At 35.2% G+C, this 18070-nt stretch overlaps 1 protein-coding gene and 2 pseudogenes across 2 annotated transcripts; all 3 read right to left on the minus strand.

Moving 5' to 3' along the window:
• Positions 1-1827: 1827 nt before the first annotated feature.
• On the minus strand, positions 1828-2326 carry LOC129311464 (wall-associated receptor kinase-like 14; annotated as a pseudogene).
• Positions 2327-6169: 3843 nt separating this feature from the next.
• On the minus strand, positions 6170-11514 carry LOC129311320 (wall-associated receptor kinase-like 14; annotated as a pseudogene).
• A 144-nt stretch (positions 11515-11658) lies between these two features.
• Positions 11659-17685, minus strand: LOC129311319 (wall-associated receptor kinase-like 14). 2 transcript variants are annotated; one of them, XM_054953548.1, is made up of 5 exons: positions 17438-17685; positions 17291-17318; positions 16412-17195; positions 13416-13490; positions 11659-13068 (listed from the first exon to the last, which is right to left on the minus strand). In XM_054953548.1, the coding sequence occupies exons 1-5, from the start codon at positions 17497-17499 to the stop codon at positions 11780-11782; spliced, it is 2238 nt and encodes a 745-aa protein (XP_054809523.1). In that variant the 5' UTR covers positions 17500-17685; the 3' UTR covers positions 11659-11779. The 2 variants fall into 2 exon arrangements, with proteins under 2 accessions (XP_054809523.1, XP_054809524.1); XM_054953549.1 differs by having other exon boundaries at positions 17433-17452.
• Positions 17686-18070: the final 385 nt, after the last annotated feature.

Here is an 18070-nt window from a genome sequence, read left to right on the forward strand (position 1 = left end):
CATATCCCAACAAGCTGTTTGCTGAGGGTGAGCTTTGTCCGCGTAACCAACGGTCATGCACTGATACAGGAGAGCTATCCTTCACTTCTTCTGCAGAATGCTGAATTTTATCCCTCTTCTGTTGACTAATTGATTTCTTGCTCCGTCATTTAGCTTTTTTAAGAGTAATACGATCCATAAATGATAGGAAGCAAGGATACGTGCAAAATGCCACCGTGTCCTTGTCGGATACGTATTCGACACGGACACATATTCAAGATGCGGAAGCGGTGCATCTGCTTTTCCGGTTTCAGTCGGACACGGGCAGAGACGGGTTGTAACTGAAACTCAGTGTTTTAGCCTTTTTTTTTTTTTAAGAATAACAATTAAGGACTTTTTAAAAATATTAATTGATCGTAAAATTTTAAAATTTCAATTAAGAATTATGATCTTTAATTATGATAAAAAAATATAATTTATGAAGTGAGATTTACTAACGCGACTTGAAAATTCACTAACTCAACTTAAAAAAATTACTAACATATATTGTAAAAATATGAAATTTCACTTGAAAATGGAATGTTTAACAAAAAACACTACTTAAGAATTTACTAACTAGACTTGAAAATTTTTTTAACATGTATTGTGAAAAAATAAAACCCTACTTAAAAATCATTAATAAAAAGTAATTTGTTTAAATTGGTGTTTTTTATTAAACAATTAATTTTTAAGTGAAGTTTCATATTTTCACAATATACATTAAAAAAATTTTCAAGTCGAATTAGTGAATTCTTAAATAGCGCTTTTTGTTAAACAATTAATTTTTAAGTAGGATTTCATATTTTCACAATATACATTACAAATTTTTTCAAATTAGATTAGTGAATTTCTAAGTGATAATAATGAATTCCACCTCACAAGTTATATTTTTTTATCACAATTAAGTACCATAATTCTTAACTAAAATTTTAAAATTTTACGATTTATAATTGAAATTAATATTCTTAGAAGATCCTTAATTATCATTTTTACTTCTTTTTTTTTTTTTTCTCTCACTAACCTTCATCCAGTTCCAGTCAATCCTTTCCCCTTTCTTGCATGAGCTTTGCTCTGTCTCTACGAGGTCTGACCATCATCCTTCTTCAGTCACGGCTTACAACTCTCTGTTTCCTCAGTCACTCCGAGCTCTGTCGCTTCAGTCACGGTGCTTCTTCGGTCAAGGCGCTCTGTCTCTTCAGCCCGTGATTCCTCGCTCTGTCTCTCCGAGTCCAAGGTAGTTCTTCTTCATCTTCTTCTTCGGTGTTGTTCTTCTTCATCTTCTTCTCTGACGCTCTGTCACTTTTGGCGTTCGGCGTTCCCATATATTCAAGACTGAAAGTCCTCGGTGCTTCTTCTTCAAGTCCTCGATGCTGTTCTTTTTTAAAAAACTATTTTTTAAATGTTACTTTTAAAAAAAATATATCCGTGCTTCCTAGAATATTACTGACTTGTTGATTGTCAATCTAATAATGTTGCTGATTTATTTTGTTATTTCAAATGGATTATTTTACTGAATTAAATATTGATCGTTACAGTGGAGAGAGTAGTGATGTCAATAAATATGAAAAAGATGAGAATCAATTTAAGTTGATCATTATCTTTTGTCATTTGATAGTGCTTAACTACTTATTATATTGTATTTTGTGATGACATTAGACATCTTAAAATTATACTTGGTAACTTTAAAAATGAAATTATAAAATTAAAAATGTGTGTGTATTTAAATATTTAATATTTAATTATTTTTTCAACCATATTTATATCTAATTTTTTTTGAAAATTACCGTGTTCACATATCATATTTGATATTCATACTTGTATCGGTGCTTCATAGGACTTCTCACTTCCAATGCGAGATGATGAGCATGATGAACCAATGGACAAAACCGTGCATAGAGTTTCTTCCATTGATGCACTTCCACTTGTGTTTGATATGTTCTAGCTCCGCTACCACCTCCATCATGGTAGGCCTCGTGTTGCTATGACAAGCAAGGCATCTAAATGCTAGCTCAGCAACCTTGTGAATAAAGTGAAGTGACCAAGCATCCCTGTAAGGATCCAAAAAAGGATCTATGATCTCATCCACAAAACCTCTTCTCATTCTATCAACAGCAAGTACAACCAAGCTAATCTCACTATGACGTCGTGCAAAATCAACAACTTTCAAGGCAGTTATTATTTCTACCAAAACCACTCCAAAACTATAGATATCACTTTTATTAGAAAGATGGAAGTTTTGGTGGTATTAAGGGTTGACATAGCCTGAAGTCCCTTATGGAGCAGTTGAAATATGTAATGTATCCATCATGCCAAGCCTAGAAAACCCAAAATCTACTACTTTTGATTTGAAGTCATAATCCAAGAGTGTATTCCTAGATTTCATGTTCTTGTGATAAAGTGAGGATCAATGGCAAAATGATGATAAGCTATAGCATTAGCTGTTTCAGTAGCAATGGTAAATCGTGTTGTCCATGGAAGTCCAATTCCCCTCACTCTTTGCAAATGCTGGGATAATGTTCCATTGGGCATATACTCATAAACAAATATTTGCTTAGCACCCTCTATGCAGCAGCCCAAGGGGCGAACTAAATTAAGGTGACTCACAGAAGAAAGAAGCTTGATCTCGTTCATAACTCGGTCATCACTGTTGGTGTCTCTATACTTGATTTTTTTTATTTTATTCTTTTAACATTAAAATAATATTTTATGCTTAATAGAATTAATTAGAGATTAAAATTGGTTTAAAAAATAAAAAAAATATTTTTAAAAAGTTTCAAGTATTCAGTCCGACTCGAATAAGCTCAAAGCTCAAAAGTGTTAGAGCTGAGTTTTGCTATATGAGTTTTTTAGAAGAAGTAAGATACTTTAAGTCCGATCCGAATTAAGCACGACTCGAATAAGTTTGGTCCGCTTGAATTACCGGCTCTACTTTTTTTAACTATAAACATGTTAAAAAATAAATGAAAATAAAGGGGAATCAGTAGTAATCGAATTCAGATACAGAAATACAATTGAATGCAGTAGAAATTAAAAACCAACTCTCGATTAAGTACTAATAATTAATTTTGCATTGAAATTGAAAGTATCATTTTATTTAAAATGAATAATAAACGATATCAATAAATGCTGGAAGACTGAAATTTAATAATGGAAGATTGTATAAATATAATATTACTTTTAACCATCAACGTTTTCTTTTTATATGGAAACGTTAATCAACCATTATTAATTCCTCTTATGTTTTATGGCATTTAATGAGGGACCATGCTAAAAAAGTCGTAAGCTTTAACATAAAAATTTGTTTCTTTTCAACTAAATTTTACTGACAACTGTGAAGTAGTTATGTATAACCTAAATAATTAATGGAAATGAATTTGTAACAATTTATACTATGATAAACTAAAAAACAACTTTATCCGTCTGCGCTGAAGAAATGAATGTGTTTTTTTATTTTTTTCTGAAACTACGGATATTAAAAAGCAAAGTGTTTCATATATCAAAACAACTATTAAGCATTAACTCTGTTTAATAAAAAAGTTATTATAAAAAATTTAAATCAATAACAAATTAATAACTAACGAATGAAGTATTACAATGTAATTACAATCTAATTAATATATTAATGGCAAATTTTAGTTTTTTTTATGCGTTTATCCAAAAAAAAAAAAAAGGCTTGCAATTGACAATTTGTCGGAGGGGTGATCGTGTCTTGTGAAATATGCAGCAAAAGCCCATTTTTACTTTGGAATTGTCCATCCATTCTTACTTTCGCTGTTCTGTTGCCCAGGAGTTATACCCCTTTTCAACTTTAATTTTTAACCTCATGCACAAAATCCTAATTTTTTTATATAATCTTCCAATCTAAGCACAAATCTTCTATGAATAGTCTCATTAAAAGTCATTGCAAATGATTTGTCAGCATATTCTATTGCAACTTGTTTACACTCCTTGGCATGAAAATCAACATGACATTAATTTCACAAAACTCATAATAAGATCAAAGTAAAGAGAAGGGTCCAAAAGGAAAAGGAATACTCTCATTAGGGTTACATAAAGTTTAGTCTTTTTTATGAAAAAGATTAAGTTAGGCAATCCATAATTTAGTCTTCTCCAATGATAACTTAAAGATTAACAGGATAAAACTAGATTCATAGAATTGGAAAACTGATTTTGTTAGTTCAGTACTCACTTAACTTTTTTTTTTCCTTTTTTCTATATGAAAAGCAATAATCTATTTTAACCTAATAAATTCAATTAAAATAACAAAAACACTTAAATAACAATAAATCTGTAATAATTTTCAACAATAAAAAAATATTTCTGTTATAGTTCAAAATGATTTAAATTTATAGTTTCAACAAAAGCAATATTTAACAAACTTCAACAACACTATATTACAACAATAATTTAAAAACAAACTCAACAAAACTTTATACAATCATCTTCTTAGCGTTAATTACACTTGAAGCATTTATCAAAAATAATTAATTTTAATTATATTAAATAAATTAATAGGATCGGACTGGACTCAATGGTCTAAATGTCTAGTCTCTTGTCCAATCCAGCTTAAAGAGATAATCTATTTTTTTCGTCCTTTTGATCTTGAAAGATCAGTGTTTATATAGACCAAACAGAACTAGACCATATCAAGTTAGATTGAGTTAGACAGGGTCAGAGAACTTTTATAGTCCTAACTTTTACAAACAACAGCCAATACTACAACTCACAAAAACAAATATTTTTTTTACTAGCATAAATTTAGAATCAGAGTCTCAGTAGAATGATTGCCACTTTGGATTAATATCTCATGTGGTGATTATCATGCAAGTGTTTACTTGGAATGCCACTTGGATAATTTTTCCCCCCCTTCTTACGCACATTCTGCTGTTCCTTTCTTTTCATTTTGGTAAAAACTTGAGAAAATGCAACAAAGGCAAAGCATAAGTACTTGTATATGTAAGGTGATTGATTGTTAGGACGTTCCTCTGTTCCGATTTCGGAAGAATCTGAAGAAAGCTGATGAGGCGGACGAGGAGATCTGGACAGCGGAAATTATTTCTCAACATCACATAAATGTATCCAGGCCCATATAGATCTGGACAAGGGAAAATTACATCACGTAATTAGAAATTGTTAGTACGTTCCTCTGTTTGGATCTCGGAAGAATCTGAAGAAAGCTGAGGAGGCAGCCGAGGAGATTGTTAGAGAGGGCTTGGAAGCCACTGACAAAGGGCTGGAGACGGCGGAGTGTCGGTTGGAGACGGCGGAGCGTGGAATTGAGGCGGCGAAAAAGGGGGTAGAAGTGGCAGAGAGGGAGATACGAGTGGATCTAACTTTTAAAAGCTTGGTAAGGGTTTAAATGTTAAAGCTAGATTTTTTATTTTGAATTTCATTTTTTAAATCTAACTCTTATGTAAAGGGTTTAAAATCGGATCCACAAGTTTTTTATTAAAAAATAAAAAATTAAAATAAAATTAAACATTATAAATTAATTAAAATATTTTAAAAAAGATAATATTTAGAATAAATTAAAATTAATAATAATATGATGCGTGTAGAATTAAGTGAACAGTCATTAGTTTTAAACACATGTTCTAGCAAAAAAAATAATAATAATATAACAAGGTTTGAAAGGCCATCTAAACTCGAACTTTTTTTTTATAAAGCTTATCAAAACCAAGCTCTCAAACCCGATTACTTAAAAAAGTTATTTTTAAAGTTTAAACTTTTATCTAAACAAGGTCTCCAAACCTGATTCTTATTCCTAACTTTACAAGTGAGAGGTAATTGGAGTAGAGGTTTTTGGTGTTCTGGCGGCAACATCCGCTGTGAATGGTATTTTGGGGCCGAAAGCTCAAAAGTCATGACGTTAGAGACTAATGCATCTACTATTTGCCGGCCGCTCAACTTGCAATTGGGCTATTTGTGGGAGCATTACATGTTTATTGAATTTTGTACATCCTGTGAGAACTCTCTTGTATTTTAGCCTGATATGAACACCTTAGCACCTTAGCTTAGTGCCATAAAGTGCAAAGCTGAAATGACTGAAATCAGTTCGTGTTGGCGTATTATCTGTTACTTCCTGTGAATATATCCTACCTTAAGTTTCAGTGGTCATCTCACTACTCGAATCAGCTTGCTTTTGTAGTGATTTACGAAAGATATGCTGAAATTATATGTCCAAGATAACTGTTTATTTGTTCAAAGCACATAATTGTATAGAAAAACATAATGACATAATGACCCGCATATGATCTCGATAGCATCGTAAGTTGTCCGCATGATTCAAGAGAGGAAAGCAGGAAACCAATGCCTATGTGTACTACATAAGCTGGTCCATGTCATTTTAGCCAATGATATACCGACGAAGGTTAAAGAGCTTACATTTACGTCCTCCACAGAATGTTGAGAATTAACCGTCTGTTGGAACAGTCACAGTCAATGCCGCACTCCCTAAGTTCACATGAGACGCCCCTGGTGCAACCATGCATATAGTTTCCTCCAATTTCTTGCACTCACTGCTTTTGATGTATTCTAATTCCTCTGCCACCTCCATCATAGCAGGCCTGATGTCTCTTCGTGAAGCAAGGCATCTAAATGCAAGCTCAGCCACCTTGTGAACAGAATAGTTCGTCCCTTCATCTTCACCTGATGACAGGAAAGGATCTACTATCTCTTCCACACAACCCCTTCCAATCCTATCAACTGCAAGTGCAGCCAAATTAACCTCAGTTGGAGGTCGAGACAAATCAACCGCTTTCAGGGAAGTTATTATCTCTACCAAAACCACTCCAAAACTATAGACGTCGCTTTTATCAGACAGATGGAAATTGTGCTCGTATGAGGGGTCAACATAGCCTGGTGTACCTTGTGGAGCAGTTGAGATATGTGATATGTCTGTCATGCCCAGCCTGGAAAGCCCGAAATCTGCTACTTTTGAATTGAAGTTGTGATCCAAGAGTATATTACTGGACTTTATGTCTCTGTGGTAGATTGGAGGATCCACAGTAGAATGAAGATACGCAATGGCATTGGCAGTTTCAGCAGCAATGGCGAGCCTTGCCATCCATGGAAGTACGGTACCCCTTTGTCTTCGTAAATGTTGAGATAGTGTTCCATTGGGCATAAACTCAAGAACAAGCATTTGCTCGCTTTCCCCTATCCAGCAACCCAAGATGCGGAGTAAATTTGGGTGACTCACAGAAGAAAGGAGCTTGATCTCGTTTATGACTTGGACAGCGTTGTTGTTGTTTTCTACATGCTTTATCTTTTTTATTGCAACCCATTCATTGCGGAGTTTCCCCAAATAAACTGTACCAAAAGCACCAGATCCTAGCTTCCGTTGCTCAGAGAAAAAATTAGTGGCTTCTTCTATTTCTATGTATGAGTAGACAACGAGATGAGAATTGCCCGCTGCTTCACGTAATAGTCGCTCTACTTTCTCTCTCTGTCTTTTCCGCAACTGCTGCAATTTGATGTTATAGAGAAGACTCACACCAACACTGATGATAGCTATAATGACAAGCCCTGCGAAAAATCACGTGGCACTTGTAAAATATTCATCTTAAAAATATTCATCTTGCCTAAGTATATGCCGCAATGGATCTAGGTTATGGACGAATTAGGAAGGACTGATATTGGAATCCGAAAGCTAGAAAGTAAGCATTTAGCCCTAGTACACTATTACTAAGCAACCCTCACGAGGTAAGATATCTCGTTCTAAGCCCCTCTGGTTAGTTGGTCAAATGATGAAAAAGGAAATATATTGAGAACGATTTGCATACTATCAAGCATACAGGACGAAGTTTTGGCAAAAGCTAGTCCTAAAAGAGTATAATGCCACTAAAGACCTGCAGTTTTACCTTCAAGAATATTTGAAATGAATGTCGAAGCATGGCAATGACGAACTGATGACAGAACAAAAGAAAAAGGGATTAGAAATGAAAGATAATAGTTATATCTTTTGAATTTTCAATGATTAAAAAATCAAACTAGAGCATATGCTCAAATCGGTCAAACTATACACCACTTAGGTTAACAATTCAATCAAGCTAAAAAAACTGTTTGAAAGGCTAGATTGGATTAGGCTACTTTGGACCAACAGGTTAATTAAAAACTGGATTCAGTTTCTAAAAATTGAAATACTCAAAAAATACCTTTTTACTTTTTTTTATTTTTTATCAAATTTTTTTAAAAAAATAATCAATTTTTTTAATTATTTAATATTATGTTCTATCATATGACTTGTTAAGCCATGATAAACTTAAAATATTTGAGTTTTATTTTTAAGTTGAGTAATAATTTCATATTCATTTCTTATATTTGAATTATATATATATATATATATATAATTTAATTATCACATTATTAATTCAACCATTGATCCAACCCAATTGAACTATGCGAACTGTGAACTACTTGTTTTTTCGATTTAATATCCAGTCTGGTTTTGAAACATTAAAAATTTTAAAAAAATGTGTAATTTTTAAATTTTACTACTCTTTGTAATTAATGTTCATATGTTGTCTAGAAATTTAAATGATAATAAATAAATAGTAGGTAAAATTAGAAAAAATGTTAATTATTCTAATTTTTTTATATTAAGGAGCAAAAACAAGTTTTCAAAATTTATTTTATATTAAGGATCAAATAAAGTATTCCACAACAATTGACAATTTTAATAGGGAGAGTTACATTGAATTCTTATATAAAAAAATTAATTATTATAATATTAATTAACAATTGAACTAAATTGCATCGACAACATAATCGATTTCAATGTAGTTTAATTCAATTATCAATGAATTTTACAATAATTAATTTTTTTATGTAGGACCTGATTGTAATTCTCCCATTTTAATATAGCAAATTGATAACTTCAATCATAGTATGAAAATTCAATCAACCTATTTGATTAAATTACTAAATCATTAAGCTAGTGTTTTGAGTGGTTTAATAAAAGATTAAAAAAAATTAACTCTTGAATCATTGCTTGACCATTAACTCTCAAACCACTGTTTGACTGGTTTAATAGTCGATTTGATTTTAATATCTTGACTTCAATAAAAGGCATAAAACTTCATAATATTTTTGTAATTTCATGGTACTTTTTTGTCTTTAAATTTCTTCTGTAAAATTTGAGTGGTTTTTTAAAAAATAAATTTACAAATAACATACTTTTATTCTTTAATACAAAAATAACAAAAAGATAATTATTGTGTGATAATATTAAAGATATAATAAACATTACATGTCTTAGGCCAAAAAAAAAAATTACATGTCTTGATTCAGTATAGGGGTTGTCTTTATTTCTTTTAACTTACTTTTGTTTCTTTTAAATTTATTTTTATTTCCTCTTTAATTAAATCAAGGGAGAATTACATATACATTCAAGATAAAGAAATTAATTCCTTACTAATCATATACATATATCAATACTGAAATTTAGTATGTAAATACAGAAATTTTATTTGTAAATGGCCTGAAAAAACAATTAATTTTAAAAACCTGATTGTCATTCTTCCTTAAAATTTCGATTATAAAACTAATTTAGTGTTTGTTTTTTGTTTTTTTTTTGTTTTGGCCTGAATCTAACGATTATACTTACAAGCACAACTCTCTTCGCAACCAGTGCCCTCGCCGGAATCGTAGCCATCTCCGACGTAATTTTCATGGCACTGGCATCGAAACCTGAGCTTACTGTCTGCGAGATGTACCTCTGTGCAGTCTGCGTTGTTAGAGCATGAGCATGCGCCTTCAAGCCACCACCCCAATTCAAGCACCTGAAACTGCAGCGACACCGCCTGCAGGTCTCCACCTCTCTCATTCGCAATCGCCGAGAACAAGAACTTGCACCGAGTTCGACCGAATCGCACTTCGTTGCTTGAAATCCCGTAAAGCAACTGATATCATCACTATTTTTATCGCAACCTGCAAACTCAAGTTGATTGCCCATGAAACTGAGGGGGGGGGGGGATAACGCAGCCGCCGATTGCAGATGAACAAGTTTGCACGAGAAGGCTATTGTTCGTTGTGGGAGCAAATTTTTCACTAAAAAGGGATTGAATGGATTGGATGCTTCGGTTGCATTTAGCAGGAACGTTGATGAAGATACTGCTAGAGGTTATTTTCTGGACCTGAAATCCCCCAATTTCCATCTCGTGGCTGTTGCTGCAGTTTAACATGATATAGCAGTCCCCAGAGAATCCGAAGGGGTATTGCACGGTATACTCTCCACACCTGCGCTCACAGATAGCAGAAATCTCTGTCTCTGCTCTTGTTGAGTCCAACACTAAGAGTAGAATGAGCGCAACCGCGTGGCTTCTCATGTGATTGCACGCTTGTTTTGATGCAATTTGAAGTAGTTTTAACCGAATAGGGAAGTAGAACTGATGCCCTGAACTTCAACTTGAATTGTTAGAGTTTAATCTATTAAAAGAATCATATATTTGATCTTCTTCACCATCATCAGGAGTGAATTGAAGAGAAATATGGAAGAAAAGCATCATGATGTCGTTGGGCAGTCATCCATCTCAAGTTAAGCTGCATAATATGAACACGTATAAATCTCATGTTAAAAAAGTATCCATCCTTCAATTTTTGTTAATATTATTTTGGCATGGTTTACTTTCAATGATAGATAATTAAGAAGAGAGGAAGAATAAACCAAACCTAATATTCCAGTAGCAAGTGATGAGGGAGCATCGCAGGAAGATGGAGGTGCTCGATGCAAACGCGCTATTAGACTGCTCGCCAAAAGCAACTCTATATGATTGTTCACTAGTTGCTGAACTAATCCAATTTTATTGGTCAATGATAGAGAGAGTCTTTAATTTGCAGAAGAGAGACGAGATGCATAAGTTATCATCAGTAATGTAAGTAAAACAAAATGAAACTGCGGGTTCTACAGTTAATTCATGATGCTTTTCATTCCTTTTGCCCCAGTCAAGTACCAAGACGGCTAAATCATGGTTGACTCCCGGTTCATGCGTCAAGGCAATTTGGAACCCCGTTTCGAAAGGGGTAGAATATTCAAAATCACTAACCGCGCTTGGCTTTTTATATTTACTTTGATTAAGATATGTAAAAATTGTTTTTGCAAATGTTACATATTTATTGGTACAAGACATTTTGACACCCCTCTTTTTCCCGGGAACAAGTGGGACTGTTGGATTCGACTACTACGAGTCATAGTAAGTTTGAAACTCCAAGAGAGTTGTATATGTTTTGACAGGTAATGGATGTAGCTGTATTTCTTTGGGGCAGCCCTGCTGGCATTAATGCAAAGCTATGTTTATTCGTATCACCCAAATACCGCTCTTGCTCGGGTTCCTTTAAAAAAAAAAAAAAAAAAAAACACGATCAAGGACTAAACGGAAAGCATGTTCGCTTCCAGGCATGGCCGCATCATATTACATACTTAGTACCATCAAATAACCATAGCTGTTAGGCTGCACACCTCTGCATTTTCTCATTTTCCAATTTCATCTATTTAAATAACCTAGAAACAGGTTAAGCATAGGCTGAGTTTTTGGCAATTTCCCAGCCAAACTTCTACATATGGATTATCCGGCTTTGTTTCCTTTTCCCTTGTAGCCATCACTAACCCTGCGTTAATTATTTTTAAGGAGATGGACGACAGATTACTAAACTAGTCATCTTCAAAGATAGCCATATTGTAACTATATATGTAACGAGAAAAGGAATATGCGCTTAGTATTCACATTGCTGGAGGCTTTCCACAAAAATGAGCTTCTGCTTATCACTGAACTACGTTTCCCAGCAAGCTGTTTGCTGAGGGTGAGCTTTGTCCGCTTGACCAAGGATCATGCACTGATACAGGAGAGCTATCCTTCACTGCTTCCGTAGAATGCTGAATTTTATCCATCTTCTGTTGACTAATTGATCTCTTGCTCCCTCGTTCAGCTTTTTTAAGAGTAATACGATCCATTGACTTCTCACTTCCAATGCGAGGTGATGAACATGAGGAACCAATGGACAAAGCCGTGCATAGTGTTTCTTCCATTGATGCCCGTCCACTGCGTTTGATGTGTTCTAGCTCCTCTGCTACCTCCATCATGGTAGGCCTCATGTCGCTGTGATAAGCAAGGCATCTAAATGCGAGCTCAGCAACCTTGTGAACAGAGTAGAGTGTCCAAGCATCCCTGTGAGGCTCCAGAAAAGGATCTATAATCTCATCCACAGAACCTCTTCTTATTCTATCAACAGCGAGTGCAGCCAAATTAACCTCACTATGAGGTCGTGCAAAATCAACCACTTTCAAGGCGGTTATTATCTCTACCAAAACCACTCCAAAACTATAAACATCACTTTTATCAGAAAGATGGAAGTTTTGGTGGTATTGAGGGTCGACATAGCCTGGAGTCCCTTGTGGAGCAGTTGAGATATGTGATGTTTCTGTCATGCCAAGCCTAGAAAGCCCAAAATCTGCTACTTTTGATTTGAAGTCGTAATCCAAGAGTATATTGCTGGATTTTATGTCCCTGTGATAAATTGGGGGATCAATGGCAGAATGAAGATAAGCAATAGCATTAGCTGTTTCAGTAGCAATGGTGAGTCGTGTTGTCCATGTAAGTCCAGTTCCCCTCATTCTTTGCAAATGCTGGGATAGTGTTCCATTGGGCATAAACTCGTAAACAAGTATCTGCTCACCACCCTCTATGCAGCAGCCCAAGAGGCGAACTAAATTAGGGTGACTCACAGACGAAAGAAGCTTGATCTCGTTCATAACTCGGTCAACACTGTTGGTGTCTTTATACTTGATTTTTTTTATAGCAACACATTCATTATCGTGTAGTTTTCCAGCATATACTGTACCAAAAGCCCCAGTTCCCAACCTCTGTTCCTCAGAGAAAAAGTTAGTGGCTTTTTCTATTTCTTTGTACGGGTAAAAAGGAACAGTAGAGTTGCCTGCAGCTTCACGTAATAGGCGCTTTACTGTCATTTGTTTTGTCAAACACGCATAATGGCGCCGAGCAAAGTAACATCGAAGACACAAACCAGTCAGGAAGACAGCTACAGCAATGATCCCTACAAACAGCCATGGAGATTTGGATCCTTAAAAATCTTAACGCAATGAAATTCAAGAGTATGTTTTTTCTATCCAGAGTTGGATAAAAGTCAATGACAAATTAGAAAAAGGAGAAAGCAAGAGCCAAAAAAGAAAGAGGGCATAACTGATACTAGAATTTGGAGTCTAAAAGATGTGTATTAACCAATAAGCAACTTTGTGACGGGACAATGATTCTCTCATATCAAGTCCTCTAGTTGATCAGTGGATGAAAAAGGCATTTGATAAAGCTGATGTACATAGGAATAGGATATTGACAAAATTTAGCCTGAAAAGAACAGAAGCCATCCAAGAAGTGAGATTTTACCTCCGACAAGAACACCGATTTTAATTGCTTTTCCACATCCACCAGACATTAGAGTTGAGGCGCTGCACTGAGAATCTGAAAGCAGGACAACCCCAAAAAAAAAATCAAAAGAAAAGGAAAAAGAAACAATCAGCAACCATGAATGTTTAGTTTCTTGTGCCAGAAAAGAAAAGAAAAACAATGAATGTTTAGAACAAAGGGCTGTAAGTCTCAAAGTGCACCATAAGCAAGTATCGCATTACCTTGTATCTAAATCGAATCATGGGATAAAAACAATTTGGGGTGGCAGTGACATAGAAAAGAATGCAACAACGAGATTGTACCCAACTTTTTCTTCTTTAAAAAGTAAGAAAGAAAGATGATGGCAGAATATAGCAAAATCCCATCAACCATCAGGCCATCAAGTATATTCTTCATCACTGTCAACAGTAACAAAGGGCTGATAAAAGTACAATTTTTTTTTTTTTTAGATTAAAGACTGGGGAAAAGATAATGCTAAGCCAACAACAAATCAGAAATAGAGCATAGCATAATCTCGTGCATTGATGGACGAATAATCGGGAAAAAAAAAACTTGATTAATAAAAGTCATTTGGCATGCTGGTTCCGTCATGACCTAAACGACTTAAAGATGTCCCGTGGGAAACGCACAATTTCTTTTGTTATCAGAAGTGCATAAAACATGTAAACCAGTAAAATGTCGGTGATGGCCCGACGCTTAAGAATGACAACCGTTCATGTTAATATCAGATGCATTTTGTAAACCAGTAATCGCTCTCTCCCGTTTGACTACCGCTAAAAACAAATCAAATCCATTGGGCCAGACTTGTGATTTGCCGAATACATTGTCTGTACAGATAATCGTGAGCGGGAGCTACAAAATGTTGACCTGGATTTTCTAGTTGGCAAGTTATCATTCACAACACCAAGGCATTTTGCCTTTTCAATTACTCATCTTATTGGGAATAGCGCATCAACAAAAAATCTAGGTTCAAGAAGCAAATTTACCTTTCAATTATTTTTCAAAGAGCATCCAATATCTAATATCCTAGATTATGAGATGGTGAAAATTAAAATATGAACTATCAAAATCAGCGTCAGTTATCCTTCCGTCCATTTGAACAAACGTCCGTTAGTTGACCAATAGTTTGACTGAAAAACATGCTAAATGCCACGTGTCAAAATATATTTGGTTCTCAGGAAAACACACTGGGGAAAAGTTAAAGAACCGAAGGATTTCGAACCTTATGCTCACAGCAGAGAGCATCAGGTTGTGAAGGAGCAAGCCTTTGATCAGAGAAGAGAGATGGCAATGGCAAGCTCCAGCGATTCATCATCCTTCATACTCGCTCTTTCTGGAATTTTCTGTTTTGATTTTTCTTCTGCTTCATCAATTTGTTCTCAATGTTTCATTCTCTTCATCGTTTCTCAAGTCTCAACATTCCGCTCTCTCATATTCAATGTTTTTGCCGAATGCTATCTGCATGATGGAGGCAGATCCTTTGTGCGAGTCGATCAAGAAGGTACAGTCACGATTCAGTTTCGAGGTTCCTGAACCGGTTGTTCGCTTAGCTCTGACGGAGTCCCAGTTCGACACCGATAAAGCAAGAGGGGTTCGATGATTCGCGTATGTCCGATGAAATGTGTCTAAACAGCAAGGTACCCGTTCATTCGGCTCTAGAGAATCAAATCCCGGCGAAAGCAGAAAATGATTCCGATGATTCTCATGAAATGGCATAACCAGTCGAGGATTTGAATGTGGAGAAGAAAGTGAAGGAAGAACTCAATGTCGAGCCCGAGAAGCAAGTTTCAATGAGAGATGGCATTTTCTGACACGTGGCATTCAGCTTGTTTTTTAACTCAAAATATTGGTGAACTAGGTTTGCTCGAAATGGATGGAAGGATAACAGATACTACAATTTTGATAGTTTCTTGTTTAATTTGCACTATCTTACAATATGGGATACCGTATGTTCTTCAAAAAAAAAAAATGGTTATAAGGTAAATTTGATCCTTGATCCAAAAAACTAACTATTTTCACCTAGTAAAAATTATTCTATGAAGGATTATGGCAAATCCCCATTAACTTGAAATTTTCCCACAAACCAATCAATGGAATGGAAAAAGCGGTAGAGGATCAGGCCATAAGTATCCTATAAGAACAAGATGCTGACGCTTGGAAAGTGTCCAAGAGTTTGACATAGTGAAATGGAATTATCCTTTATGGAATAAGGTGAAATCAAACGAAACGCAATGTTTCATTGTTTGGAGTGCCCTCTCAACAATACAAGCGTCTTTAGGGCCCTATGTAAAGTACACACTGCTAGTTTTGAAACGATTCTCAAGCCAAAGAAAAATCCACAGCGAAGTTGAAATGCTTTTACACGAGATATAATCCAGTTGTTACTGCCTAATTGGTCATCGCATAATGCCACAACTAGCTGCATACTTTAACAATTGGTCCCGTCAAACCCCACTTTCTTCGTCAAGATTCCACCGAAAAAGAATAACCAAATGACAAAAAAAACAGAGAATATATAATAAAAAAAATTAATCTTTCAGTCATCTTATCACTACTTATAACTCAATTTCTCAATTATGACTCATTATGACTCAGTTACTTAGCTATAATTCGCCTATAACTCAATCTCTCAATTTTTAAATTACTTACAAATTAATCCCTTAACCTTTATTAATTTTTTTTCATATTAGCTTATATCTCACATTAATGAATAAGAAGAGGGTATTTTAAAATATTATATGAGCATTTTTTATCCCTCTTTTTTGATAAAAATTTTTTAAAAAAATTAAAAAATAAGGACTGAGTTATAGATAAATTAAAAGTTGAGGAATTGAGTTGCAACGAGTTATAGTCGAGGGATTGAATCACAGCGAGCGGGATTGAGTTATAAATAAGTTAAAAGTTGAAGGACTAAAAGATTAATTTTTACTATAATAAATTACCATATTGAAATTAGTCTCAACAACTGGACTCACCTTTCCGGCAACCAGTGCCGTTCTTGAAGCCATCTCCGGCGTAACCTTCATGACACTGGCATCGGTACCCGGTCTTCCTGCCGCCGAGATGAACTTTGGTAGGGATGGCATTGTCAGAGCATCGGGGTGGGCCTTCAAGCCACCACCCCAATTCAAGCATCTGAAGACGGAGCGCAATCGTTGGGTCTTTGCCTTGCTCAATAGCAATCCCAGAGAACAAGAACTTGCACGTAGTTTTATTCAATTCTGCTGTTGTCAGAACATCTGTATCATCCCTTGTTTGCAAAAAGCAACTGATGTTACCACGATGGCAAGTCTTCAAATTGAATTGACTGCCCATGAGACTGGCGGTGGGTATAAAGCATCTGTCCTGCTGAGAAGAACAATTTTGTACCAGAAGGCTATTGTTCCGTGTGGGAGCGAAGTGGGGACTGAAAAGGGGGAGGATAGATTTCATACTTCGGTTGCATCTTGCAGGAAGATTGACGAAGATGCTGCTAGAGGTTACTTTCTCCACCTGCATGCCCCCAATTTCCATGCGCGTCCCATTGCAGTTCAATCTGATCTTGCAGTCGCACTTCTCCGTGAAACCGAAAGGATACTGCACGGAATAATTTCCACAACGGCGACCAGAGTTGCTCGACTTTTCTGCTCTTGTTGAGGAGATGAAGAAGATCGTGAGCACAATAATCAAGTTTCTGGGGTAATAGGACATCTCTTGATGGAAATTGTATTGGTCTGTATTGGGTTTTGAGCGAACAGCATTACCATCACCTTCTGAAACCTAAAACAATACTCAAGCTTTGATCTCTCAGGATATCATATTATCCTACTGAACATCTGACAGAGTTCCTTGATTAATTAAATGAGAAATAAAACCTCGTGGCTGAAGCCGTTGAGCAGCCATCTGTATCAATAAATGCTCAAAGAAGAGGGGTCAGTGACAACTATTATATTGCCGAAATTTTGTTACATTGAAAAAAAAAAAAAAAAACACACTTGAGAGTGAAGCTATAAATACCATACCTTCGAGCATCCTGCAATTGTTGAAATAAATGGCTGTAGCAGTTGGAGAAGTAACTCACCATAGCTAGATGAAATTTAAGTCTGGGATTGGAATTCGGAGGACAATAAATCTTAATTAAATAATTACAGAAAGGGAAAGGAAAAAAAGTCGTCAATTAATAACATATGCACGGCTAATTGAGGGATTCTGATTTCGGAGAAGCTTCGTCTCGTTCATACTTTCGTGTCTGGATTTGTCCTTCAGGCTTCAACGGAAAACGCACTTATGGTGCTGTGGATGGTGATTAATTGACGAATATACCCTTTACCGATTTTCTACTTCACTAAAAATGCCCCTATTCAGATGCCAAATTACCAGGAACAAACATACAAGTCCAAAAAAGGCGGCGTTTGACTAATGGCAGAGGCTATTTTGGATTCTACTTGCCTAATTTTCATATTGAATAAAAAAAAATGTTCACTTGATTCGATTGCACTGAATTAAGCCGGAATGAGAGCCAATTCATTTAACCTATTAATTTTATGGATTGGATTGGGATTTTATTTAAAAACTTCTTTTAAAAGGTTCAAATATATACAGCTCATTTAATTCACAAGTTAAATGAGACAACTTGCATGTTTAATAATAGATTG

The sequence above is a fragment of the Prosopis cineraria genome, unplaced genomic scaffold, assembly GCF_029017545.1.
Source record: "Prosopis cineraria cultivar Desert tree isolate PC_DT_omini unplaced genomic scaffold, ASM2901754v1 PC5, whole genome shotgun sequence".
Taxonomy (NCBI): domain Eukaryota; kingdom Viridiplantae; phylum Streptophyta; class Magnoliopsida; order Fabales; family Fabaceae; genus Prosopis; species Prosopis cineraria.

Excerpts from the sequence above, each read along its gene's own strand:
- LOC129311319 (XM_054953548.1), bottom strand. The coding sequence starts at position 17,499 with ATGGTGAGTTACTTCTCCAACTGCTACAGCCATTTATTTCAACAATTG. Across the intron at positions 17,319-17,437 it reads CAATTGCAGGATGCTCGAAG|ATGGCTGCTCAACGGCTTCA; the intron begins GTATGGTATTTA and ends TTATTGATACAG. Across the intron at positions 13,491-16,411 it reads CGGCACTGGTTGCCGGAAAG|ATTCTCAGTGCAGCGCCTCA; the intron begins GTGAGTCCAGTT and ends TCCTGCTTTCAG.